The following is a 27388-nucleotide window of genomic DNA, read 5'->3' on the forward strand; positions in this document are numbered from 1 at the left end:
TGACGTGGGCTCTGACCTTGCTGGACAGCGCGACAGAGATTACCATAGTGAGAGAGGCCCTCCGTCCACTGTTGAAGGTGACAGCGACTTACACTTATGTTGTAATTGAAACTGCTGATATGCATGTTGCTCCCCCTGAACGTCTTTTTGAAATTGTCCTGTTAATCGAAGGTGACATGCAGCGAACTGTAAAAGGAGTATTTTGGGAAAATCTTTCGTCTACATATGACATTTTGCTTTCGGAGGCTGACTGGCCCCCACCTTTTGTTCTCGCAGCTCCGCGAGGGGAGGAGGTGATCCTCCCCAGTTTCGCGCACACTGTATCGAGAGTGGAGGCGCTGCATTTTGCAGAAGAGTGGGCTCTGGCGCTTACGCCGGCTGTGTACCGCAATCAGTGTGGCTGGGATAAATTGTCTCCAAGCCACGAGATTCCTTTACGGTCTCAGCCGCAGCCTCAACCTCAATATCCCATACGGCGTGAAGCCAAAGCTTCTGTCGCGGCTATCCTTGAACAATTGGAATATCAAGGTGTAATTGAAACGTGTGTGTCACCGATGAATAACCCCCTTTTTACTGTAAACAAGCCGGACGGCTCATATCGTTTGGTTTTGGATTATAGGCATTTAAACTCGCATTGCCGTAACTGCGCAGTACAGAATACTCATGGCTCTGCTTTAGTGAATAGTCTTGAGCGTAAACGGTTCAAAACCACGCTTGACATTTCCAATGGTTTTTATGCCCATAGATTAGATGGTCTAAGTTCTCAATGGACCAGCTTTACATGCGGCGGTGTGCAAAAAATGTTTCGGCGTCTCCCAATGGGCTATAAGAATAGTCCTGGAGTATTTTCCACCCGCATAGTCTCTCTTTTGGAGGGCTTCGACCCAGTTGCTTGTTCGTATGTGGATGACATTTATCTCACAGACAACGATCTTTGGGAGCATCTGTGTCGAGTAAATAGCATAATTTGTAACTTTGCAGACATTGGTTACAAATTTAACTTTGCAAAGTCGCACATTGCAGAGTACACAGTGTTGTTTCTCGGCTACGAGCTTAACAACGAGGGAAAGGGGTTGGCACCTCACTTCCTGGAGAAATGCGCACAGTTGCGCTCTCCGACAACACTGAAAAAATTACAATCTTTGCTGGGTTTTTTGAATTTCGGGAGGACTTACATTCCGGAATATGCCCAGCGTATCAAGCCTTTGTATGCTTTGATACAACCATCTTTTTCCAAATCATGCTGGCTGCCTGAGCATTCAGCCGTTCTGCAGTCTTTGCAGGCTGATTTGCTCGCTTCTGAATACTTACAGACTCGTGATAACCAAACCAACCTAGTGATAAGATTTATCCCTGGGGCGGTGGGTTTCACGTACCTGACTTTTAAGGAAGGAGATACAGTACCTATTGCTTACAAGTCACACTTGTACACTTCGGCTGAACTGCGTTTTTCCACTGTGGAGAAAGTTTTAACGGCTGTGCAGATGGCAATTCTTAAGGAACGTGCCCTGTCACCAGGAAAACACATGTTGGTTGTTACCCCGTGTCCTGCCTTGGAGGCAGTTACGAAAGCCAGTGTACCAAATTCCAAAGCTTTGCACCCTAGGTGGATTCAATGGGCTGCATCCTTGACATCCCAGGATGTCACGTTTATTTTTGACGCTACTTTACGGTCGCAGGAGTATTTACAGTATGAATTTGTTCATCCTGCTCCTTTAGCAATTCGGCCGTTGGAGAATTTCCGTTGCATCATTTACACTGATGGTTCGGCGCAGGTTGCGCATGGCTCTAAACATGCCTACGTTTCCGCTTGCGCCATTGTGGTCGGTGCCATGGTGAACCATGAGTTCAAGTCCAGTGTCGTGCACACGCAGACGCTTGGGGACTGCACCGCACAATTAGCAGAGCTTCATGCTCTGATGCTTGCATTGGAGTACGCAGATCCTAGTGTGACGACTTTGATCGTAAGTGACTCTTAATACTGTGTCCAGTCTTACAATGAAAACTTCTTTTGGATTCAGAACGAATTTCGTGATTCCAAAGGTAGCACAATAAAACATAAAATGATCTGGGTCCGAGTGGCGGAACTTAAAGAGAAGTTGCCACTCGTGTTTGTGATTCATACACTCGGCCATCAGCGCGTGGGGGTCCACGCTGTTGGTAATTCGCTTGCTGATGAAGCAGCGAAGTCAGCGGTATCAAAATACTTGGTTGCAGCAGTCACGAGGTCCAAAAGCAAAATAGATGATGACATCTTGGCAGCTGTTGCTGCAACGGAGAAGGGAGGTAAATATCCTGCGGGGTTCCTTTCTAAATACACATACCACTTAAGTCCCGATAAGGTTCCATTCGTGAAAATTCCTGATGTTGGCGAACGTCTAGTTCCCAACTCGGATCGCAGGGCTGCTTTGATTACAGCGGCTCATGAAGGTGTGGCGTATGCGCATGCGGGCGTCTCAGCCACTGTAACTCAGCTACAACAAAGGTTCTGGTGGCGGGGACTGTACAAACAGACGCGCGATTATGTCCTTCAATGTGACATTTGCCAGCAAATTAAACCTTCAACTGCTGCGCGTCCGCCTCAGACACAGTTGTACATCTCTAATAAACCGCTTGGATGCGTTTATTTGGATCACTGCGGTCCATTTTCTTCTGATACTGCATACAAGTACATCTTAGTAGCAGTTGATTCATGCACACGCTTTGTGTGGGTATGGCCACATCGGAGCGCTGATTCACGGACTGTCATCCAGGATTTCCAAGTCTTTATAGCGATTTTTGCCTGTGGTACCTTCCATTCGGATCAGGGTCTGGCTTTCGCCTCTAAGGCGTATAAGGATGCTATGGTTTCGTTGGGGGTCCAAGTCAAGTTTTCAAGTCCGTACAGACCCGAGGGTAACAGTGTAGTGGAACGAATGAATCGTGACTTAAAGCAATCTTTGACAGCCCGTGTTATAGGCACTGGCAGAAACTGGTTAGCCCACCTCAATGGCGTGCAGCGTGCGCTTAATAATCTCCCTAGAAGGTCTCTGGGTGGGCGGACCCCGTACGAAATGCTCTTTGGTATCAAGATGTACGTCCCTGAACTCGATGGTTTAGACTGCAAGGCCCAGGCCTCGGCCTTTGACGTAGATGAACATTGCAATGTTTTACAGGATCTACAAAAGACCAGAGACAGTCTAGCAAAGGAACATTTGCCCTCCACATCGGATGATGCGTTGCAGATCCCGGTAGTTGGCTGGCTACCCCAAGTTGGAGAACTGGTTTGAGAGAAGATCGATAACAAGAAAGAGTTTGGTCCCTCATATCGTGCACCGGTTCGAGTTCTTGGAGTGAAGGGCACAAGAACAGTCATTTTACCACCACTTCCAGGTAGTAAGGAAAACAGATTTATTTCTATTGACAATGTCAAGACACACAGGGTGGCCGATTCTTCATAGCATGACACCGGCTGTTTCCTGTCCTTCCATGGTGAGGCACTCTGTGCTGGCTATTACTTCTGGTGCAGAACAGGAGGTGTCCCTCGAGATGCCTGCCATATCCAGTCCTTTATTAAATACTATTCCTGTTACTAACATTGATGAGCTGAACTACACCTATCCTGCTGATTTATCGATGCCTGATTTGCAGACTCGTTTGGCCGACCAGTCCAGATTCTCTTTTGACTCTGTTTCGGAACTTTCAAAGAAACCTTCAACTATTGCGAAATATGCCACGTTGTTTAAAAACATTTTTTAATTCCCCCTTGGACATACATTTGGTTGATCCTATTTTCATTTAACCTTTTTATGTCAATTGGTTTTGTGTTTTATTTTTTCCGCCTGATTGATGGTCACTACGTTAAAGAAAGAACAGGAATTCGGTACCTTAATGGAACATTGGCCCCTCTTTCCTCTTCACATTCAGCAAACAGACTGAAACGAAACTTGAATACAGTCAACATTACTGCTTGGCCTGTCCTTGATGGTATTGTGTGGGATGCAGTTAGATTTCAAATACATGGGCCCACTGAAGTGATTAATGTTCCGAATGTGCTTAGAGTAAACATGGGAGATGTGATTAAACAAAATATACGTTATGATGATTGGGATATTCAGGCCGTAGAAGCATTATTCTCTGATTTAAAATACTATGCGGCTTTTGATGCTGAAGACTTATATTTAGATTCTATTTATTATGGTGATTTGTTTTGCTTCCAACATTATGGTAATCATTTTCTCCATAAGACGAATTCCAGGAGGGTTGCTGTGAATTACACGCAGTGGGAGCACTGCCCAGCTCCTTTAATTGGAAGCTCCAGTACATTTTTGAAAGAATACAGTTATTTTACAGATGTCAATCAATCAAATCCTGAGTCATTTTATTTCAGGATGACAGAAAAGTCCATGTCCAAAGTTAGACTTACCGATACAAAGTTGCTGTATTCGAAGTCCTTTCTAGACAAATTGGCTTTAGATGGCTACGAGTTCTGGAAGGGAATAATTGACCTTAAATCGGTTTGGGGTACCAAAGATTGGCAGGTACAAGGCACTGAGGCTTTGCACCGTGCATGTCTCATCCCGAATCACATGTTGTTTCTAAATTCTACTATTTCCCAAACAACATGCTTTGGATTGGCTACTTCTAAAAAATTAAATACACCAATTATCCCCTAATTAGAGGAATATTCAGGTTGGGGTAATTTTTCTGAATTGTCTATTCGTGAGATACAGTCTCTAATACACAATTCGTCCTTTAATGGATCCAGTTTGGATCCAAAGGGTTGGCTGTTGTGGCAAAAGAGTTCTGATTCTTGCCAACGTCGATTTCTGGGGTTGGCTGAAGGGTTCACACAAGTACGACCAGATCCCCGTTTTGAAACTGATTATACTGTCACCACTTACTCTGTGGGGAAACTGTCAGAATTGGTTACAACATTCCACATTAGCTGCAGTTAAACTACATCTTTCTCAGTTAACTGAAAATGTGGATTTAAATGATTTTATAAAAGGCCCGGCTAAGGGTAGATCTAAACGGTGGATTTATGCTGTTTACAATGAAATTTGGAAAGTGTCTCAAATTGAGGCTGCTAAGCGCCTAAGGGCAATTGACCAAGCAAATTTGGAAAAAGTGCTTGCAGTGGTCGATAACAGTATTAACACGCTTTCTTCCCGAATTTACACATTGAACAATATTGTTTCTTCTGTTGTTGACATTGTGCATGATGAAGTGTCCGTATTATATCATGGTCAAAATCAATTGCGTTCTGTCATGCAGTTTGCTTGGACACTACAGACTCTGAAGGCTGGTCGAGTGCCTTGGAGTTATATGAACGTCTCATCACTATTTGCCCCATTTAATTTGACTGACAAGCAGCGCATGCTTTCCATGTGAGATGCATCATTTTCTATGTTACACATTGAAAAGTTAGAGTCTTTGCTTTTTTCTGTGGCTGAGGTAACAGCTGCTACATGGCTTATCCATGGTATTATTACTTTACCATTTGCTCTGTATAAATTTACAAATTATATGCGATATATTGCTATAGGGCGATATGAACCATTAGGCAGTGCTTTCCTCCATGAGACATGGTCTTTACCATACACATACAGATGTCTAAAGGAGGGGAATGAAGTGAATCTGAATGGTGAAGAATGTACACAGTCGCCTGACCGCTCACTAATATGCAGACACATCCAGTTGCATGGTTCTTGTAATCAGGACAAGCCTAATTTAGCCTGTGTTTTAAAAGGCACACCGGTTCCTGCAATAGTTCCCACCTTCACTTTGTTGTCTAACAGTAGTTATTTACTTTTGAATAACGAAATGTGTTGTGGGTTAATGGTCGGTATCGCCTATGTGGTTACTGTATCAGAACGTGTGGTGTGTTGCAAGAACGTGTTATATCCACCCACGCATGGGAATTCAGATGTTTCCATTTGGCCGCGAATCCCAACCTTGAGAGCGGAGTTCAACGGTTTGAGCCGCATAAGGGCTCTTTTGTCTCAGAAAGAAGTGGCCCTGAGCTCGGCCCGTGAAACTTATGTCCTTCACATAGCTAACACACGCACAGAGGTGCAGGCACTTTTAAATACTGACTTGCCGTTTCATTTCTGCGAGCTGGTTCATCAGATCTTTAATGCCTCCTCCACGTCTGGGATTGCACATTTTTTTAAAGTGGTTAGCAGTGGTCTCGTGACTACGTTTGAAAAAGTATTTGGTATTATCCCTGCGTTTTTTCATTCTATATTCGCAAGTTTGTTTGGCGGATTCCCTGTGTTGCTGGCTTTGGCTGCAGGCGTTTTGGTGATATTTTGCTTTATAAAACATGGATGCCCATCCTGCACAAGGAGCCGCTCAGCCCCTTCTAACACTATTTCGCAACCGAATGCTTGAATACTATGGCAACTTACCCCTTGCGACTTTAAGCACGGCTTTTGGATTATCGTTTCGATTTTCCTATTTCACGTGTGTCCAGCCTGTGTTTCATTGCCTGAGCTGCGATTTCGACTGGGCCATTGATTTGTGTCTCTGCTTGACGACTTCTCCTGACGTCGATTTTGATCAGCTGATGAGCCCCGTAGTTGCTCACGAGTTGGTTTGTTCTGGCGAAAGGGTTATGGCCGTGGCAGCGATGCATGGACTAATGGGTCAGTGGGACATATCCGCAGCGGCGCATGACTTTCTGGCACATAGCGTTCTCGAGAACCCACTGAGTTGTCCTCTGATGTTGCTAGAGGATTCGGTGCTAGAGGAGCACGTATGTTCTTTCCCATTGCTTAATTGGATGGCTGAACTGTTTTCGGATGATGACAGTGATTTCATGTTGGAAGCTGTGGCTACTTATTTTGCATATTCTATCCACCCATGAGTGGCTTTGGAGACTTCCACTATTATGGCACGTGACTTTTTAGTAATTCTGAATGGTGCCTGTTCTGTTACGAACATTCGACTCTTTGTTCTGGGCCTATGATTTTATAAATGGCCTCAAGTTCAAGTTTTTTTATATTTTTGTGTGGCCACTATAGGCGTTCATAAATATTTTGTATTATTAATTCTTATATACAATTACATACATTTAGCGTGGCTCAATATTGTTGAACTCTGCTTTCATGTTTTGCCTTTCTTATAGTATTGGCTTGTTTTTTTCCCTTTTTTAACCGTCCTCGGATCATTGGGGGGGTGTCATATGGTTACTGCGTTTCTATATATTGTGTTAAGTTAGCATGAGTTTATTAAATGTTTAAACGGCATATTTTCCTTCGGCTTCAGTTTGTACACAACACCTAATTGTTATTGTAGCTTTCAACCTAGACGAAAGATGTGATTTATTTGAGAATAATATGTTATTGCTCTGATATCAGTTGTGCTTGGTACACTTGGTACAACTGTCTGCACACTGAGAACTGCACCCTCTAAGAATAACCTAACACAAGGTTGCTGGAGGCCTGATCCTCGCACCACGTTAGACATAACACAAATAATGTTGCTGCCAACATTGGGCTCTACGCGGGTTTAAGATAGAGTTACAGGAAATGAATCAACACACTTGATGCTTCGCATGCAGAGAGCTGGTAGCTGTTGATGTGATCTCCTACTACTGACATTTAGAGGTATGGGCCCGCCCTGCTAAAAACCCAAATGAGACCTTCTTAGATATAATATAATATGCTAAATAGGGTGCGCGAAATATAGGTGATACAGATTTCTATAGATTTTTGCATTATAACATGCTATCACCTTTTGCTTACTATGGATTAGTGACTATGCTGCTAACTCTGATTTTTATAATATGTATGTTGATATTATATAAGATACTGCGTTTGAGAACCTTGCATTGAAAAATAAATATTTCAAACTTGCACGTGTGTTCTTTGACTCCCAGTTTTTGTTTGAAATGATTATATAACGAAAGAGTGTTCATGTGTTCCACGATACCTGAGGTACCCTAAGTTCGTGTTCTGGATTGTCTAAGTCATTGGGAAGTTGTTAGTACCAATGAGACACTGTAGCTAGCTTGGTAAGGGGATTTCTGATACTAAGGTGAGTTTTGGGTCACCCTAACTCACCCAGGTTCTAGATCTCTGTGCACAGTTCTGTGGGAGAACTGAAACCCTGCTACAACATCTTGGTAATGCATGGCAACCATTTTGTTTAACACAATTTGGTTGCCATAACAATTAAGACAGCCATTTTATATGCCTAACATTCTTATCTTTTGAAAGTTGAAACTTCACTTACCCTTTAGTAGTTACTGTGTCTATACTTATTTTAGTAATGTCTTCAGAACCCTCAACCAGCTCCATGGAGGATAATTTAGAAGGATTAATTAATAAGGCCCTAGTAAGGGTAATGGGGTCACTTGATGACAAAATTTATAAAAAATTGAAAGCAGTATCAAAAAAAGGATGGCCATCCTCAAGACCTCACGAGGAGGAACCTGATAAAGGACAAAGGAAAAGACCAACGAGCAACAACACTTCTAAAGTTGCTAAAAAAGCTACAAGCTCACTCCCTAACACTGTGACTTCACGCTGTGGCGGTGACAATGACAGTGCCCTGGGCACAATAGATGGGCAAGAAAATGCCCCAGTTCCACATCGGCAGTGACAATGGCCAGGAGGATGAGATTAACCTCTCCTGGGGCCTGAAGTAGGTAATTCCGATTTACCGACTCTTAAATACCGAATCATACCGATTCGGTATTTAAGAGTCGGTAAATAGGAAGGAGGCAGATGTAGGTAACTTTTATTTTAAAATTACCGATTCTGTACGATTCGGTATTTACCGAATCGGTAAGTACCGAATCGGTATTTCCCATTGATTCCTATGGGTCTTGAAGCCCATAGGAACCAAGGGGAACGGGGTGTCACTTTGACACCGTGTAGCACCCCAATGTCAGGCTTGTGTGCCATGTGGCACACAGACATGCCCTAAGGGCATGTCTGTGTGTCACATGGCATAGGTGTACCTGCACAGATGTGCATGTACACCTGAACTCGTTATTTACCATGCAATAGTATTACATGGTAAATAACGAATTCTGTGGCACTGGTGAAAGCGCCACCTACATCTGCATTTACAGATTCGGTATTTTTACTGAGTCTGTATTTACCAATTCGGTCATTTTACTGATTCGATACATACAGATTCGGTAAAAATACCGATTCTGTAAATACATGCCCCCTACATTGGAAAAGGCGTTTATCGGTCGGTAACGGCCGAATTCGGCCATTACCAACCGGTAAATGCCTACCTACATCGGGCCCAAATTCCTTTGACTTCGATTCTGAACAGGAAGGTGTAATAAGAAATGTGGACACTTCAGGGGAGACATCATGGGCCTCGGGGTCTAAAATGGGGATCGTAGACCCCTTTGGGGAAGTATATGTTTGACCCCCTACATATCAAACATCCCCTCTCCCCCAAGTGGGTTCCCTCCCAGTATATAGGTGAATACCTTTCTTTCTGGCTGAGTAAAGAGATTCCCAAAGAAGTCAGATCCCGCCTGAGATCTGAGTGCCCTCGCCCTTCTCTCCCCGATAAGGTAGACGCCATACCCGATCTGGATAATAAGGTAGTAGCGTTCATCACCCAGAGTGGGAGAGATCCAAAATCTGACTAAAATGTTCGAGCTAGCTAAAAAAGCATACCTGGATAACACACCCACAGACCCAAGAGAGCTGTGCTAGTGGGCCCAAATTGCAATTTGCCTACTCGGCAATGCAAATACTGCACTCTCAAACGAGAGGAGAAAGAGTGCCTTTTAAAAATAGACCCAGAGCTAGTTGAACTAGCTAACAAAGCCTCCTTTTTGAGGAGAAATTTATTAAGGAGATTGCCAAATATGTAGGAGTTTAACTCCATTCAAAAATCACAAAAAGATATTAAAAGAGTTTTTAACAACAGGGTTTTTGGACAGGCCGGGAGAACATGGGGTCGGAGCCTCGGCCGTGGCCATTTTTCAACAAGAACCTTCATGGGACGAGGAGGAAGATCCTCCCAATCTGGCTTTGCAGGTCAATCAACCTTCTACCCCCAAAAACAAATATTTTGCGGAAGATGTTTGCGGAAGAGGACTTCAGGGGTGAAAGAAGGCAAAGAGGCTTTTCAGCAAGTAAGACTAACATAAGACCTATGAGGGTGAGAGAAAGACTAGCCCATTTTTGTGGGAACTGGAACATGGTGAGCCAGGATCCTTGGGTACCAGATACGGTCAAAGGTTACAAGATAGAATTCATAGATTTACCTATACAGGACAGACTTCCCCGAGAAATACTATTCTCCCAAAAAGACTTTGCCTTGGTGAAACAAGAGGTAAAAGATCTATTTGCCAAAGGAGCAATTTGAGAGGGAAAAGAACTAGGCTTTGTCAGCAATGTCTTCCTAGTAGAAAAGAAAGACAAAAAGATGAGACCTGTTATAAATTTAAAAGAGCTTAACCAATAGGTGGTTTACCGCCATTGCAAAATGGAGGGAATCCATCTCCTCAAAGATGTTCTAAGGAAAGGAGATTTGCTAACTCAACTAGATCTGAAAGATGCAAACCTGACCAACCCTATCAGGCCCCCACATCAAAAATCTCTCCAATTCTTTTGGGAGGGCAAACTATGGCAGTTTTGCAGCCTCCCCTTCGGTCTCTCAGCCCCTTTGTGTTTCACCAAGGTACTACGCCCAATAGCAGGTTGCAAAAGAGTAATACTAATTCTATACCTAGACGACATTTTAATAATGGCTTAATCCAAAGAGGTAGCATCACAACACACAGACCTCACAATAAAACTCTTGGAACACCTGGGGTTTGTTATAAACACCCAAAAATCGTCCACCACTCCAAGCCAGGCCACCTAGTTCCTGCCAAGGGAAAAGCTCAGAAAACTCAGAAAGGAGTTAAGAAAAATTCCAAAGAAACAGGGTTTTCCGCTAAGGACATTAGCAAGGGTTCTGGGCCTATTATCCTCGGCTATCCGAGCCATATATCTGGGATCCCTGTATTACAGGCCTCTTCAGAGACTCAAAGCCAAAGCTTGGAGATTGAGTCAATCCTATTCTCAGACAGTTCACATGGACTCAGACTCCAGGAAAGAGATACTCTGGTGGTTGAGAAATGCAGAGGCGTGGAATGGCAGGGCTATTTTTGGGGAAGAACCAGACAAAATAATAGACTCAGAGCTTAGAGGAATGGGGTGCCACATGTGGCGACTCATCGACAGGGGGATTCTGGACAGTTCAGGAGAAGGAGTTACATATCAACTGCCTAGAACTACTGGCAGGATCCTTTGGAATCTGGAGCTTTACCAAGGGTTTGATGAAGTGTTCATTCATGCTTCGCATGGACAACGTATCTGCAATGAGATAAATAAACAAGATGGGAGGCCCTCATTCCAAGGGACTCTCCGATCTAGGCAAGACATTTTGGGCACATTGCCTCAGCAAGGGCATCTCAGTGATTGCCGAACATATTCGGGGTTTGAACAATGGGGTAGCCGGCTGGTTCTCCAGGAATTTCAAAGATTCAAGCAAACGGAAATTAGACAGGGAAGGTTTTCTGACCATTCAGTCGATATGGGGACCGTTGGAATAGATCTGTTTGCAAACAGTCAACACTCAACTACCTACATTTTTCTGCTGGAGGCCGGACCCTCAGGCTTTGGGGTAGACGTGTTCCTTCATAATTGGCACAGTTTGAGACCCTATGCATTTCCTCCTCATGCCATGCTCCCACGACTTCTGCAACAAGTTCGGAGGAACATGGAAATAGTAGTAGTAATAACTCCCCTCTGGAGATCCCAGGCTTGGTTTCCAATCCTGATGGAAATGAGTATAAATTTCCAATCCTTGTACCGACCTTCAAGGAACTAATCACAGGTCCTCAGGGAGATTGTCACCCCCTTGTACTACAGGGCCTGCTGTCACTGATGGCATGGAGGATTTCAGGAGACAGTGGCAGCTCCCAGGACTTTTGGAGAACGCTTTCAGACTCATATCAGAATCCTGGGCGCGTGGCACAAGGAAAGGTTATAGATTGGCTTGGTGTAAATGGGTTTGTTGGTGCCTTCGATGGAACAACAATCCCATTTCAGCTGATCTAGTTCAAGTTATCAACTTCTTATCTGAAATTTTTGCATCAGGTCTCGCATATCGAACTGTTAATGTCTACAGATCGGCCGTTGCAGCAGGGCACTGCTTGGTAGACGGTACCTTGGTAGGTCAAAACTTATTAACTAAAAAATTCAGGAGAGATATGCGTGTTTTAAATCCATCTTTGCCAAAATATTCTGCCTTATGGAATGTGAGGGGTGTACTTAAAGTAATTACTAATTCGGGAGAGAATTTTACACTCTCATTAAATAAACTATCTTATAAACTCATGGTTTTATTGTGCCTCTGTCTCCTTCGGACGAACGTCAGATGTTAAAGCGTTAGATATCCCCTGTAGGGCTTTCCAACCTGAAGGAGTCTGTTTCTTCTTCAAAAAACAAACTAAAACAATGTAAACTTCTGTGTTCTATCCATTTTTTCCACAAAATGAAAGTTTGTGCGTAGTGAAGTGTTTGTTGGAGTATGAAAGAAAAACCTTAAGTTTAAGAGGAATTGCTGAGCAACTATTAATATCTCTTAGGACTCCCCATAGAGTGGTTTCCTCTTCCACCTTAGCAAGATGGGTAAAGGATGTTATGAAAGAAGCTGGAATAGATATTTCCGTTTTTGGTGCATACTCTCCTAGAGGAGCCTCAGCTTCCAAAGCTTTTATTCTGGGTGGTGGCCTTCAAGACATCTTTAGGAGTGCGGACTGGTCAAATGAATGTATTTTCAAAAGCTGGTATTTTAAACCAGTAACAAATGTTATTGATAATGTGTTGAACACAATTTAAACTAGCATAATGTTAGCCTCTGTGTCATGCCATCAAATTTAGATTTTTCACAGCCTGCTGGGCAGAAAATCTGGATTTTATTAAGGACACTAAGGCTAAGATTATCCCTCTAATAATAATCCCACCCTGGGAATATAACTAAAATGGATGTTGTTTTTTCTCTTGCAGATTATATATTTAAATGAATTTATGGATGACTTCACTGGAGTTTTGAAGATTCAATGTTAAAGTTATCTTGTTCGCTTCACAAAGACTATGTGCGCATGGACTGTATACTCGGTTAGAAGGTTTTTGAAGTTCTAGATCTCTTCATTGTTGCTGCTGTGAGCAGCGCAATAAAGGAGATTTGCATAATCTTGACCTTCGTGTCCTTAATAAAATCCAGATTTTCTGCCCAGCAGGCTGTAAAAATATTTAATTTTAAATTACTAATAAAATAATCCCTTGAATCATTTTTCTAGCTATCCTCAACCTGAAGTTATGCATTATAAGTGTTAAAATGTAACCTTGTGTCTTCCTTTGGGAGGACTAGCTTTCCCACATGCACCCTGCCCTATGGGCTTGTAGGGCCTACTTTAGGGATGTCTTATAAGTATCAAAAAGGAAGGATTAGGCCTGACAAAAGGTTTATTTTGCTATGTCAAATTGCCATTTTCAAAACTGCATACTTAGGCTACAGGGGCTGGTCTGAAGATATGCTTTGCAGTGTCACTATTGCGGTGGTACAATAGGTGCTGCAGTTCACTGCTGACATTTAGCTTACATGCCCTTGCTATTCTTTTGCACCATATACAAGGGATTTATAGGTACATTAAGTATGCCAAAAAGGAGTGTAGCAAATGTCTTCATGTTTTAGGAGCCAGTGCACGTGCACTGGGGTCTGGTTAGCTAAACCCTAGTGTGCAGAGTGAACAAACTAGCAGAATCAGTCTGAAAACAACACAGGGTTGGCCATACACAAAGAGGCATTATCTTACAGTCTCTAATGGATCAGATAAGTAATGAAAAGAGTAATAAATTGGCAGGCAAATATGTGGCTAACTTAATCACTGTGAGTCAAAACCTGCATACAAAATTAATACTATTGCCATCATTCAGCCGCATCAGGTCAAATGTGTGCCAGGTAAGGGTGTGGCTCATCAGGGCAATGCCATTAATCTAGGATGCATAACACATTTGAAAAAACCTCATGGACGATCTTATGGAGGGCTCTCCACACATAGGAATGTAATACTGTACAACAATTATGGTTGCCTTTCATTGCCATTGTAGCACAGGAGAAAAGAGTAACTTCAAAAGATGTGCTTATTGGTTGTATGAGACTTCACCTCCAGTACATTATGACTCCTTAGCTCATCAAACCCCACACGGCCTCTCAGAATAACTTTAGGCACAGAGTTCTAGAAGAGATATGCAAATGATCAACATCCATGAGGCAATACGAACATGGATAGGCATATAAATTAGGGAATAAATACACAAAGGCATTTTGAGTGTGTGTACTTATGCAGTACTATTTTACATACTCTTATAAGCGTTTGTGAATTGGTCTTGAAATATTCAGCACTCTAGTAGTCAAAGTGCCAAGAGGGCACAGACCTTTCTACTTCTAATAATTGTAAATGACTATTCCTTTAGTATTCCAATTTTAGATGATTTTGATGCTAATTCAAAAAGGGAAGTAAGAGTATTTAAAACACTGTTATTGGTGTATGCTTTATGTACTCCAAAACGCCTTTGGGAATAAACCGTTTACTGGAGAATTGTTCAGCTTTCCTTTCCTTCAGTAATAACTTTTTTTATTTTTTATCTTATCTTATCTGTATTCATTTTACTATAAAGTACTGCTTTATCCATTTTTCCTAATAAATTAAATTTAAATAAATTGTTTGCTGCAGATGTTACTAATGAACCTCAGAGACTGCCTTATCACAGTCCTTGCACAGCTGTATCACCAAAGTCGGCACCTCCCAACAATAGCACGCCACCAAATACTTCAGTAAGTCTCAATTCAAATGAAGGAACTGAATTTGATTCTCCAAATCTGAATGAAAATGGGAGTTATGGTACTGATGAAAATGGGTGTCAACGTGCTGATGAAAACTGGAGTCAACGTTTTTATGAAAATGGGAGTCAGGGAACAACAACCAACCGATGTCGCAAAATAAACTGCCCACTGATAGGTGAGTAGAACTCCTATTTGCACCTACATAAGGCAGAGAATTTCGTTCACACAGTTGAAACATTATCTTCAGTTTATTGATCTCAGATATATTGTGGGCTGGGCAAAACTGGACATACCCTTATGCAACATTGCGAGAATTTAAATAATTTTCGTATAGTCAGGAATTGTGACAACCATATGTATCGTGTGGCGAAGAAGCTGATTTCAAGCAAACTTTTTACACGTCAGCAAGTGGTCGTTCACATGTATTTTCATATTTTGAGGGATCTTTTAGGAGCTAGTTCAAGTTTTCCTGAGATCCTTGTCCCTGCAGATGTTTACTTACTTTTTGGTAGTGTTACACATTGTGGATTTTGTTAAGGCTGCATTAAGTTGAATGTTTGGGATTTGAGAACATTATTGAAAGATAATAATGATGGAGTGATATGGCATCAGTTAGGAAGGAAGTGCATGTGAGGAGGGCTGAATGGAAAGGGAACAGAGCAAAGAGAGGATTGGCTACAGATGGAAGAAGATTACCCAAATTCGGCAATAAATGGGTATTATAACTGAATAAGGAACCCAAGTGATATGGTGCAATAGTCTGTGTTTTGCTTTGTAAACCCAAGTGAGAAACGTCAACTGAGCATTTTGCTGGAAGATATCAAGGTAGTCTATTACCTGTAGTGGGAGGTGCATTGGTAGAGTGAGGTATTTAATAGAACATTGTCAAACAGTCTAAAAAGTACTTTGTGAAAGAGGAAGAAGAAATTTTTCAGGAGGCCGCGAGCATGCTGCTGAAATATTCCAGCTTGTACTTAATATGTGGGATTTTGAGCGATCTAGTATTGTTGAATGGGAATGGATGTCATCTCTTAAGAGCAGCAGGAACCTGTCAGCAGTGGTCTTGATAAAGTTACTGCAAGCTGTATTTTCTTGATGCTGCCATATGATACACGTGCGCTACATGTCAAACAGATATAAGCCGCTTGCTTTCAAGCACTCTCCTAATTCACAATTACTATGAGATCACTCCAGTCACAAAGATAAAACACAGCAAATCCCGATAGCCCCATGATCCTCCAAAAACCTAAAGATTTGTCTTCTCCAGATATGACTGTCCACACCCGAGGACAGATGCAAGAATAGACAGCAAATCTGCAAACTGTGAAGGGCAACTATTACTTCAAAGCTATGACAATTTACCACCGCCTGAGAAGTGGGGCAGCAACTACCAATTAAAAAATCTCTTATTGCTAGCTCATCACTGGCCTATGCTTGACAGAACCTGAAAATGGGAGGACGCCTGTGTGGGAGGGCTATTGAGTAATTGGCAGAATGTATCAAATGTAAATATGGGACCAGGACTAGAGTGGAATTGTGGTCCTACTACCATACTTTGTGTGGATTATAGCAAGAGTAGTTAGTCCTATTTTGATGTGCAGAACAGGGCCCTAGATAGAGTAGTACATCTGTGCTTAACAGCGATAAAGGGGCGTGTTCGCAAAACATTTTTTCTATGGAACTGTAATTTAGGTGAAATTATGTTAATAAATTCCAAGTCCACATTTAAATAATCACTGTTATGAACAGTCATTTCACATAGCCATTCAGAAAAGTTCTTCTTATTTTTCCACATGAATACATCTTCCAGCATGAACCGCAGTATGTTCCTAAATGTTTTCATTGTAGGGCACTTTGGTATACCTCCCTATGGAACACCCAATTACATCCAAGATAGAAGTCTCTTGAATTTTACATTTACTGTGCTTTGTCAAACAATAGCAATTTTTAAATCAAGCTCATGGAACTAAAATTAGATACCAAAAATATATTTTTTACAGGTTAAAAGCTCATACTACACAAAACTGAATACATACACATGCATTTGTTGTTTTCCACTCATTAGCAAACAACCAATATTTTGCTTGTGCATTAACACAATTTTCCTCTTGCTTCATCAGCCCAAAAAGATATTTGTCCAAAGTGAAATTGCATTCATGCACTTCATGCCTTCCTTCTAACTTTCTCTGGTAAATATAATGCAGTGCAAACATCAGATCATAGTCTTAATGCATTCTGGTTAAATTGTGGTTGAAAAAAAATAAATAATGTTTTCATCATTGTCCACAAAAATAAGAAGAAAACGTATAATTTAACTCTTTCGGTGCTCATGAAGGATCCTGGCCGTCATTAGTCACGGTACACTGTGTTCATGATGACCGGAAGCCATCAGAACGTTGCCGCCCTGCCCACGTGCTGTTAATTCCCTGCCTGTGCGGTAGAATTAATCAGTGGGTGGAGTTCTGACGGCTCCCGGCCGTCATGAGCACACGCCCACCATCATTTATGACGACCGGGAGCCGTCATGTGTACCGCAGCACTGAGCCCTGAAGTGCTGAGATTCCGCCCGAATACGGAGATCCTGCCCTGAGTGTGGAAACTACTCACTCATAACTTTATGAGTCGTAAGTACCTTTGTGAATCAGGCCCTGAGTATTTCATTTGCAGCTTCTCAATGTGCTGCAAAAAATAGCCAACTAAAATATGTCAATCTTTATTTGCCCTGCAGTGCGTCTTGAACTCTGCAAGATACTGTCTTCTTATCTCGGAACCCTCTGGTATCGCACAATGAAGCTAAGAACATTAAAAACAAAAATGAGACTTGAACATGGGATTAATCTGGATGAGATCAGCAGAAACCTGGGCTACAAAAACTCCTGGAACTTTTTACAACAAGCACGGAACATTGGAGCTAAGAATCCTGAGGACCAAACAAGGTGCCTCCTCTACATGAGGAAAGGTAGTATAAAAAGTTTCAATTTTGGTATCCTAACTGGCTGGGTGTTTTTCTGCAAACTGTTCAAGTACCTGCCATTGCTGTAGGGCATTATCACTAGAGTTGTCGAGTGGATAGCTATATCGACCATGCTCACTTTAAATGGGCTTAGAAGCGCATTTTACCCTTAGTGGGCAGCCCACCAATCTAATAGGCGGGTGGAGGACCCGCCCAACATTTTTGAGAGATACTTACCTTTACTGCCTGGATTCTGTGCCAGTGGGCTGTCATGTAAAGGCAGCTGCTCAATATTTTTTTCACGTGCAAAGTCCAAATGCAAGAGTTTGTTATTTAAACCCAAAGAAACAACTATCGCTGAAGAGGTGGGAGGAATTTATATAGTGCATTCTTTTCTCATCTGCTGTGGTTTGTATTAGGTTCAAGGACAAGAAAATAAGCATTGAAAGGTGTTTGCTAAAAATGGCACGCTGTCACTCACTGAACAGCCAGAAACTCTGTAGCAGATGATCCACCAGCTAGAAATTAACAATGACAGAGCTAGCAGAGGCCCAGCCATCAGAACCTAGGCTATTTCACAGATTTTAAGTGAGTCAAGGGAACTGAGAGGTAGCATTTAATTTACAGGCCCTGGATACATGTAGTACAACTTTACTAGAAACTTACAAGTGAATTAAATGCACCAATTGGATGTAAGCAAATTTAACCATGCTTAAAGGGGAGAGCACAAGCACTTTAGCACTGGTTAGTAGTGGTAAAGTGCATAGTCCTAAAAGCCAACAAAAGTGGTTTAGAAAACAGGAGGGTGAAGGCAATAACTTTGGGGATGACCCTGCAGAGAGGGCCAAGTCCAACACAGACATAGATAATTCCAGTTGTACAGCGGAAATATTCATCTATTCAAAGAAGTAGATACTTCCCATAGTCCATTGGACTATAAAGTTTATTGCTACAGCGTTCAGTTTCCCAAATAGCAGCAGGAAGACATGACATAATTAATCTTTCTGGCAGCACAGGTTTTCCAGTACACTGACAAAGATGTTATGGCTCAATGCCACTTTCAAAAACTACGTTAAATACTTAGTTGACACATTGTAGGTCACAGCTATTAGCACTATCATTTGATCTGTCATGTTAGTTAATAAGTGTGCAGCAGCAACATCTCCCTTCAAAATTTATATTTCTTCTTTAACTAAAGTACTTAAATAAGTTACAATATCTTAAGATTTTGGTAAATTCACTCCTAGTTTTCTAACTCCTCACTGAAATTCATTCACATTTGAAGGTACACGGATTCGTTTATTAACCATCTTTTCATATTCAGACACACACATTTTGTTGCACATTACAGCTCTATCCAATACACATGTGGCCACATAATGACTTGTTGTTAGTTTAGTTGTATGTGTTTACTATCCAAACAATTTTCTTGTTTGGAACACTGTTGTTTTACATGTTTTTGTTACTTTTATTAAATAGGACCTATTAATTCTACTTCTTGTAGGCATGTCAGTTCCCATCTTGTCCTTCCATCTGACGCAGACATTGTGTTGTGAGATTTCCTGATTTTGGAAACTGATTTTCAGCTTTGTATACATTAGAAAAGCGATTGTTCTTGGCACACTTTCCTTTTTTTTATACTGTGGCAGAAAATTTCCTGAATGTGGAAATGTCATGCCATATCTAAAACATAATTAGTTTACTTTATCAGATCTCATCTTTGTGCCTCCTTTGTGTTTTCCCTTAACGTTCATGTTTGTGAGTTTATAATTCATTTGTCATTTGTATGAGCCTCTGCTCAGGCGTCAGTGTGAGCCTTTTGAAGTACATTATCATCCGTGGGCTAATCTGCTCCTTGACAAGCCAAGCAAAATGTATATCTCTCAAATCCATATTAATCTGGGGGTCAAAATGTTTATTCAGGCATGTATTTTAAACCAAATGTTCAATTTTTACCTAGCCCCTAATGTCTGTGACTCTAACATATGAAAGGTAGAGGCCTCCTACATATTGTGCTTGAAATAGTTTCCTCCTCCATTTTATTATTCAAGATTATTTGACTACATATTTACCACTTAGTGCAACAGCACAACTGCTATTCCTGTTAAACGTTATATATATATATATATATATATATTTATAAATATATATATATATATATATTATGTATATATATATATATATATATATATATATATATATATATATATATATATATATATATATATATATATATATATATATATATATATCCTTGCAAATTGCTTCTGTGACTTGAAAAAGCACTCCACACGCAGGTAAGTGTCGATTCACTTTATTGCAATTAAGGAAGATGGCTATCCACTCGTAATTTGTCCTTTTGCCTGCCTACGCGTTTCGGAAATACAGTTCCTTCTTCTTGGGCTTTGGCAAGTGAAAGGCAGAGTCGGCAGTCTTCTACAATGTCCCGAGATTCATAGCGCTTTAGTAGTGAATGAATCCTTTTCAAGCTATAGTAGGTTGCAGAGTATTATGGGCATTGTAGTTCCGTCCTGCCCCATTCATTACCCATCGCGGGTTCCGCAGTTCACTTTTTGATAACAGGATTCAGTGGTTCTGTACGAGTCCTCTGAGTGCAGGCGCTTCAGTGCGCCCCGAATGGAAAACACTTCCTTTAGTGATGAGCCCCTGTTGTGCTGTCTAAGGCAGGACGTTGCCTGCCTCCACGGCCCCATGTTTTCGGCTCCAGCCGTCTATGGGTGGTGCTTCTTCCACGGCCAGAAGCCGCCGTGTAACATGTCCTTGCAAATTGCTTCTGTGACTTGAAAAAGCACTCCACACGCAGGTAAGTGTCGATTCACTTTATTGCAATTAAGGAAGATGGCTATCCACTCGTAATTCGTCCTTTTGCCTGCCTACGCGTTTCGGAAATACAGTTCCTTCTTCTTGGGCTTTGGCAAGTGAAAGGCGGAGTCGGCAGTCTTCTACAATATCCCGAGATTCATAGCGCTTTAGTAGTGAATGAATCCTTTTCAAGCTATAGTAGGTTGCAGAGTATTATGGGCATTGTAGTTCCGTCCTGCCCCATTCATTACCCATCGCGGGTTCCGCAGTTCACTTTTTGATAACAGGATTCAGTGGTTCTGTACGAGTCCTCTGAGTGCAGGCGCTTCAGTGCGCCCCGAATGGAAAACACTTCCTTTAGTGATGAGCCCCTGTTGTGCTGTCTAAGGCAGGACATTGCCTGCCTCCACGGCCCCATGTTTTCGGCTCCAGCCGTCTATGGGTGGTGCTTCTTCCACGGCCAGAAGCCGCCGTGTAACATGTCCTTGCAAATTGCTTCTGTGACTTGAAAAAGCACTCCACACGCAGGTAAGTGTCGATTCACTTTATTGCAATTAAGGAAGATGGCTATCCACTCGTAATTTGTCCTTTTGCCTGCCTACGCGTTTCGGAAATACAGTTCCTTCTTCTTGGGCTTTGGCAAGTGAAAGGCAGAGTCGGCAGTCTTCTACAATGTCCCGAGATTCATAGCGCTTTAGTAGTGAATGAATCCTTTTCAAGCTATAGTAGGTTGCAGAGTATTATGGGCATTGTAGTTCCGTCCTGCCCCATTCATTACCCATCGCGGGTTCCGCAGTTCACTTTTTGATAACAGGATTCAGTGGTTCTGTACGAGTCCTCTGAGTGCAGGCGCTTCAGTGCGCCCCGAATGGAAAACACTTCCTTTAGTGATGAGCCCCTGTTGTGCTGTCTAAGGCAGGACGTTGCCTGCCTCCACGGCCCCATGTTTTCGGCTCCAGCCGTCTATGGGTGGTGCTTCTTCCACGGCCAGAAGCCGCCGTGTAACATGTCCTTGCAAATTGCTTCTGTGACTTGAAAAAGCACTCCACACGCAGGTAAGTGTCGATTCACTTTATTGCAATTGAGGAAGATGGCTATCCACTCGTAATTCGTCCTTTTGCCTGCCTACGCGTTTCGGAAATACAGTTCCTTCTTCTTGGGCTTTGGCAAGTGAAAGGCGGAGTCGGCAGTCTTCTACAATGTCCCGAGATTCATAGCGCTTTAGTAGTGAATGAATCCTTTTCAAGCTATAGTAGGTTGCAGAGTATTATGGGCATTGTAGTTCCGTCCTGCCCCATTCATTACCCATCGCGGGTTCCGCAGTTCACTTTTTGATAACAGGATTCAGTGGTTCTGTACGAGTCCTCTGAGTGCAGGTGCTTCAGTGCGCCCCGAATGGAAAACACTTCCTTTAGTGATGAGCCCCTGTTGTGCTGTCTAAGGCAGGACATTGCCTGCCTCCACGGCCCCATGTTTTCGGCTCCAGCCGTCTATGGGTGGTGCTTCTTCCACGGCCAGAAGCCGCCGTGTAACATGTCCTTGCAAATTGCTTCTGTGACTTGAAAAAGCACCCCACACGCAGGTAAGTGTCGATTCACTTTATTGCAATTAAGGAAGATGGCTATCCACTCGTAATTTGTCCTTTTGCCTGCCTACGCGTTTCGGAAATACAGTTCCTTCTTCTTGGGCTTTGGCAAGTGAAAGGCGGAGTCGGCAGTCTTCTACAATGTCCCGAGATTCATAGCGCTTTAGTAGTGAATGAATCCTTTTCAAGCTATAGTAGGTTGCAGAGTATTATGGGCATTGTAGTTCCGTCCTGCCCCATTCATTACCCATCGCGGGTTCCGCAGTTCACTTTTTGATAACAGGATTCAGTGGTTCTGTACGAGTCCTCTGAGTGCAGGCGCTTCAGTGCGCCCCGAATGGAAAACACTTCCTTTAGTGATGAGCCCCTGTTGTGCTGTCTAAGGCAGGACGTTGCCTGCCTCCACGGCCCCATGTTTTCGGCTCCAGCCGTCTATGGGTGGTGCTTCTTCCACGGCCAGAAGCCGCCGTGTAACATGTCCTTGCAAATTGCTTCTGTGACTTGAAAAAGCACTCCACACGCAGGTAAGTGTCGATTCACTTTATTGCAATTAAGGAAGATGGCTATCCACTCGTAATTTGTCCTTTTGCCTGCCTACGCGTTTCGGAAATACAGTTCCTTCTTCTTGGGCTTTGGCAAGTGAAAGGCGGAGTCGGCAGTCTTCTACAATGTCCCGAGATTCATAGCGCTTTAGTAGTGAATGAATCCTTTTCAAGCTATAGTAGGTTGCAGAGTATTATGGGCATTGTAGTTCCGTCCTGCCCCATTCATTACCCATCGCGGGTTCCGCAGTTCACTTTTTGATAACAGGATTCAGTGGTTCTGTACGAGTCCTCTGAGTGCAGGCGCTTCAGTGCGCCCCGAATGGAAAACACTTCCTTTAGTGATGAGCCCCTGTTGTGCTGTCTAAGGCAGGACGTTGCCTGCCTCCACGGCCCCATGTTTTCGGCTCCAGCCGTCTATGGGTGGTCCTGCGGAACCCGCGATGGGTAATGAATGGGGCAGGACGGAACTACAATGCCCATAATACTCTGCAACCTACTATAGCTTGAAAAGGATTCATTCACTACTAAAGCGCTATGAATCTCGGGACATTGTAGAAGACTGCCGACTCCGCCTTTCACTTGCCAAAGCCCAAGAAGAAGGAACTGTATTTCCGAAACGCGTAGGCAGGCAAAAGGACAAATTACGAGTGGATAGCCATCTTCCTTAATTGCAATAAAGTGAATCGACACTTACCTGCGTGTGGAGTGCTTTTTCAAGTCACAGAAGCAATTTGCAAGGACATGTTACACGGCGGCTTCTGGCCGTGGAAGAAGCACCACCCATAGACGGCTGGAGCCGAAAACATGGGGCCGTGGAGGCAGGCAACGTCCTGCCTTAGACAGCACAACAGGGGCTCATCACTAAAGGAAGTGTTTTCCATTCGGGGCGCACTGAAGCGCCTGCACTCAGAGGACTCGTACAGAACCACTGAATCCTGTTATCAAAAAGTGAACTGCGGAACCCGCGATGGGTAATGAATGGGGCAGGACGGAACTACAATGCCCATAATACTCTGCAACCTACTATAGCTTGAAAAGGATTCATTCACTACTAAAGCGCTATGAATCTCGGGACATTGTAGAAGACTGCCGACTCCGCCTTTCACTTGCCAAAGCCCAAGAAGAAGGAACTGTATTTCCGAAACGCGTAGGCAGGCAAAAGGACAAATTACGAGTGGATAGCCATCTTCCTTAATTGCAATAAAGTGAATCGACACTTACCTGCGTGTGGAGTGCTTTTTCAAGTCACAGAAGCAATTTGCAAGGACATGTTACACGGCGGCTTCTGGCCGTGGAAGAAGCACCACCCATAGACGGCTGGAGCCGAAAACATGGGGCCGTGGAGGCAGGCAACGTCCTGCCTTAGACAGCACACCAGGGGCTCATCACTAAAGGAAGTGTTTTCCATTCGGGGCGCACTGAAGCGCCTGCACTCAGAGGACTCGTAGAGAACCACTGAATCCTGTTATCAAAAAGTGAACTGCGGAAGCCGCGATGGGTAATGAATGGGGCAGGACGGAACTACAATGCCCATAATACTCTGCAACCTACTATAGCTTGAAAAGGATTCATTCACTACTAAAGCGCTATGAATCTCGGGACATTGTAGAAGACTGCCGACTCCGCCTTTCACTTGCCAAAGCCCAAGAAGAAGGAACTGTATTTCCGAAACGTGTAGGCAGGCAAAAGGACAAATTACGAGTGGATAGCCATCTTCCTTAATTGCAATAAAGTGAATCGACACTTACCTGCGTGTGGAGTGCTTTTTCAAGTCACAGAAGCAATTTGCAAGGATATATATATATATATATATATATATTACCTACTGGCGATTGCCAGTAGGTAGTTATAGTTAGGATTATTTTCAATACAAAATCTCAACATTTTATAGTGATTAACTTTGGCGCCGGTTGAGGAATCTGCCTGAAAATTTATTCAAATTTGCCTCGCGGCGCCCTGGTCCTTCCCTGAAAGTTTGGGGGGGATTTGTCAAGCGGGGGCCGAGATAAAAGGAGGGTCCCACAACGTGTTTTCCCCATGTTAATTTCCATAGGGCTGTCAACCTCACTTTTAGCCCGAGCGGCTGAATGGATTTCCACCAAACTTGGCAAAATTGTAGGGACTGGTAGCCCGATGTGCCTTTGCTATGTCTCAAGATATGTGCTCCAGTGGATTTTGAGTAATTTAGGTTAAAAAAAAATATATATCTATAAGCGCTCCCCGGTACGCGCACCGGGGCGCTAACCAGCGCGCTATGCGAGTTCGCGCGCGGAAAGCTGATTGACTCTCGGGTGTCTGTCAACATTCCAAACAGTCTGGAGCGGCCGCCATCTTGTGTCTCGGTAGGATAGAGACACAAGAGGTGGCAAAAACAAAGGGGGAAATGACCATAAGGGGGCAGAGTAGACCCCCCCCTAGGTTTGATGTGGGGGCAATAAAAGGGCCCCGCAGGGTAAAACATTTTTTTAAATTTTTTTTTATTTGCGCGGGGGGAGCGCCCGGTACGCGCACCGCGGAGCGTACCGGGGAGCGTTCCATGGGGAAGAAAGAATGATAGAGTTTTAAAAAATGTAGCCTTTTTTATAATTTGGAGGTAGTTCTAAAAAGAACTGTTTTTTTTCTTCTAATGTTTTTTTAACATTTTGTACTTTTTTTGGCTTTTATGAACTATTTTATATTTTTTGTTATTTTTATGGGGAGAAACAAAAAACAGGGAATTGAAAATGGCTCAACTGGAGCAAAAAAAAATCAGGAAAAAATTATGTTTTTTAGGGGCAATTGTGGTTGTCACCAGCAAGGAGGATGAGCTTTATGCTCTGCTCACCATAGAAGATGGTCTTACCACAAAAAATACATGTGATCCTGAATTCCCCAAACCGTGGTTGTATGCAAGGGATCACCTCCCTTGTCTCTGGTCCCAATGGAGTGGGCTGCTTTCTTTTGGAGGTGGTGGTTGAAGATTGGGGAGGGTTACTGGCCAGTTCTCTCACCTCTGCGGCAGCATAGTTGTTCGGATGCTTGCGCTGCATGTGTCTAATCATGGTATTATTACCAAATGAATATTTTTTGTTAGGGTTCCCCCTTGAAAGTTCCATGCCACAGATTTGGCAAGTCACCTTGGGCGCATTGACTTTCTTTTTGCCCTCTGGGATAGAAAAAAACTCCCATACAATGTGCTGCCTTGGCTTATATGGGGTATTGTCTTCTGGCAGCCACCTTCTCCCCTCCTCCTCCTCCTCCTCCTCTTCTTGACCACCAATGTAATGTTGTGGTGGTCCTCTTGGTGGTGGTGGTGGTGGTGCAGATGCTCCAGCTGCTGCTGCTACTGTAGCCATTTTAAAGTACAAAATATTTCTGTTACAGGTCTTCCTCAGTCAAAGGACAAAGTCAGAATAAGGAAAAAAGGTGCGGTCTTTCATCATTTGGAGAAAAAGAACTGTCCTGAACCAATGAAAAGTGTTATTTTCAGGTCACATGACCTGGGCTTTCATCATTTAGAAACCAAAACTGTTCTGCACCAATAAAAAGTGTTATTTTTAGGTCACATGACCCGACACACTTACGCGACGCGCCCCCGGGGGCGCCACGGGGCGCGTCGCGTAAGCGCGTAAGATGATTACGTTGCACGATCGTATGCGCTCGATTTTTCCGGGTGCACTTACGCCGTGCGTATCACGCGGACGCGGCTACGCGATACGTCATGATGTTTTCATTCGCTGTAATAGCGCTAACGGGACGCTCACCGGTGCGCGACCCGGGCCGCTCCTAAAAAATGCGCTTTCCAGTGCGCACACCGGGGCGCCAGGGCAAAAAAAAAAAAATAGTATTATATAAATATACAATATAGGATTCATTATAAAAAATATTACATTTCATAGGTTTGAGGCCCTATATATAGTTAGGAATTAGCATTTAAAAACCTATGAAATTCACTGAAAAAACCATAGGTTTCACACCAGTTATAGTTAGGAATTAGCATTTAAAAAACCTATTAAATTCAATGAAAAAACCACAGGTTTAACACCAGTTATAGTTAGCTGGAAATTTTACTGACATAAAACCATAGAAATTCCAACGTTATAGTTAGTTGGACTCACTATAACAAGCATGCCTGCAATGCACTGCTGATGACGTCACATATTACATCACTCATGACATCGTCAATGACATAACTCATGACATCACTGAAGACACCATCCTTGTGACAGAGTGGCAGACCTCCTTTTTAGGTCGCGCCTGCGATTGCAGGGGCGAAAGCCCCTGCTGTCACAAAGCGATCTATTGTAATCATTTCAGTCCTTTTCCCGTTCAAGGACTAGGCAGAGACAACAGACTGTCACGCGCACGCAGCCCGCCGGAATTGGATCAGGTCACGCGCTCCGATCCCGGCCGGCTGTTCACAACACATGCACACATGCACACGCAGGCACACACACAGGCAGGCACACACGCAGGCACAGGCAGGCACACACGCAGGCAGGCACACACGCAGGCACAGGCAGGCACACACACAGACAGACGCACGCACACACATCCCCCCCACCCCCCAAACTCACCGGGCTCTTTTAGCGTGTTCCGTGTCTCTGTCTCTCGTCAGCCAGGGGGTCAGTCTCGATCCTC

General features: G+C 43.2%; 1 protein-coding gene across 1 annotated transcript in view; it reads left to right on the forward strand.

Annotated features, from left to right (window-relative positions):
- The window catches only part of LOC147701759 (uncharacterized), a 546044-nt gene that overhangs the window by 274216 nt on the left and 244440 nt on the right, over nt 1-27388 (forward strand). The window contains exons 8-9 of the mRNA XM_086930377.1: nt 14753-15037; nt 17591-17821. Coding sequence (XP_086786503.1) covers nt 14753-15037; nt 17591-17821 — 516 coding nt within the window. The remainder of the gene's footprint in view (nt 1-14752; nt 15038-17590; nt 17822-27388) is intronic.

This window comes from Lissotriton vulgaris, chromosome 7, assembly GCF_964263255.1.
Source record: "Lissotriton vulgaris chromosome 7, aLisVul1.2, whole genome shotgun sequence".
NCBI classification, from domain to species: Eukaryota; Metazoa; Chordata; class Amphibia; order Caudata; family Salamandridae; genus Lissotriton; species Lissotriton vulgaris.